The 1,266-nt window shown below is 38.2% G+C and overlaps 1 protein-coding gene across 1 annotated transcript; it reads left to right on the top strand.

The window, feature by feature from the left end:
- Nucleotides 1-312: 312 nt before the first annotated feature.
- LOC137267755 (ras-related protein Rap-2a-like) lies at nucleotides 313-927 on the top strand. The gene has a single exon (XM_067802203.1). The coding sequence runs from the start codon at nucleotides 313-315 to the stop codon at nucleotides 925-927; it is 615 nt and encodes a 204-aa protein (XP_067658304.1).
- Nucleotides 928-1,266: the final 339 nt, after the last annotated feature.

Raw genomic sequence — 1,266 nt, 5'->3', positions numbered from 1 at the left:
AAAACGAAAAAAACCCAACACATTGTAGACTTGTTGTAAAGTTAAATCAATTACATACCAATGACATAGTAAGAAACTCAGGTTTTCATGCGTCTTTCATATACGTTTAGCACATATGGAGATGGATATTGTCCACCTGCCTTTCTCAACCTAGTTATGCTGTTCCTAGCAACCTTGACAATCACTACTTGTGATAAACATCTTATCGCGTAAAAGTCTCATATGTGCTAAAGTGTCTTCAGACAAAATTCCCAACAGTAGTTGTACACAGACGTGCAAACACTAGCTGACTTTGCAAACTGGATCTCAATCATGGCAACTGAAAGTACCAACGAAACATTCAAGGTCGTTGTTTTGGGTGCTGCTGGGGTTGGGAAGAGTGCCATCATCTCTCAGTTCCTTAGTTTACACTGGTTCACCATTGAGCTCGAATCCCAGACAACACTGATAGGTGAGGAAGGACGACAAATGTCTCTTGAGATCGTGGACATTCCGGGAGGATACTGCTTTGGGGCAAGAAGGAGGATGGCAATTGAGTCAGGTGATGCATTTATTCTTGTGTTCTCTTTGGACAATGAATGCTCCTTCGAGACAGTGGCCATGATCAGGGATGACATCCTTCGTACCAAGAGGAACAAGAAATGTCCAATTCTTTTGGTTGGAAACAAAAATGACATTGAAGCTGATAAAAGGATCACGGGGAAAACTGGTGCTGAACGTTTTGCAAGACAAGAATGGAAAACCAAGTACATGGAGGTTTGTGCCAAGGACAACAACAGCGTCAAGAGGATGTTTCAGAAACTCCTAAAACTGGCCAAGTTTAAGGTCAAAATCAGTTCAGATGGACAAAGAAAAATGAGTAGGTTTAGTTTTAAGATGTTTAGAAGACATGGTTTTAATTGTCTCAAGGCACAGAACAGAGTCTGAAAATATTATATATGGTTTTGTTTGGAATATGTTTACTGATATTGTATATTTGTATATTTAACAGCTGTTGATATAGATCGTGTAAAGGATGGGAAAATTGTGTTGTTCTCCAGTATTCGAGAATATATAGTTCTGGACGTAGTGACCCATTTGTAAATAAAGAATGGTATGCATCATATTCACTTTTAGCTTATTAATATGGTTCTGGACGTAGTGACCCATGTGTAAATAAAGAACGGTATGCATCATATTCACTTTTTAACTGATTAAAATCTTGCTTATGCTGTAATTCGTTCGTTTCTGATTTTTAAATGTTGTTAGTGTCTATGGATCTATGAT

The sequence above is a fragment of the Haliotis asinina genome, chromosome 16 (genome assembly GCF_037392515.1).
Source record: "Haliotis asinina isolate JCU_RB_2024 chromosome 16, JCU_Hal_asi_v2, whole genome shotgun sequence".
NCBI lineage: Eukaryota > Metazoa > Mollusca > Gastropoda > Lepetellida > Haliotidae > Haliotis > Haliotis asinina.
The sequence above is the reverse complement of the archived record's forward strand: the minus strand, read 5'-3'. Positions and strand labels throughout refer to the sequence as shown.

What these genes read in the sequence shown, in the direction of transcription:
- LOC137267755 (XM_067802203.1), top strand. Translation starts at nt 313, where the DNA reads ATGGCAACTGAAAGTACCAACGAAACATTCAAGGTCGTTGTTTTGGGT.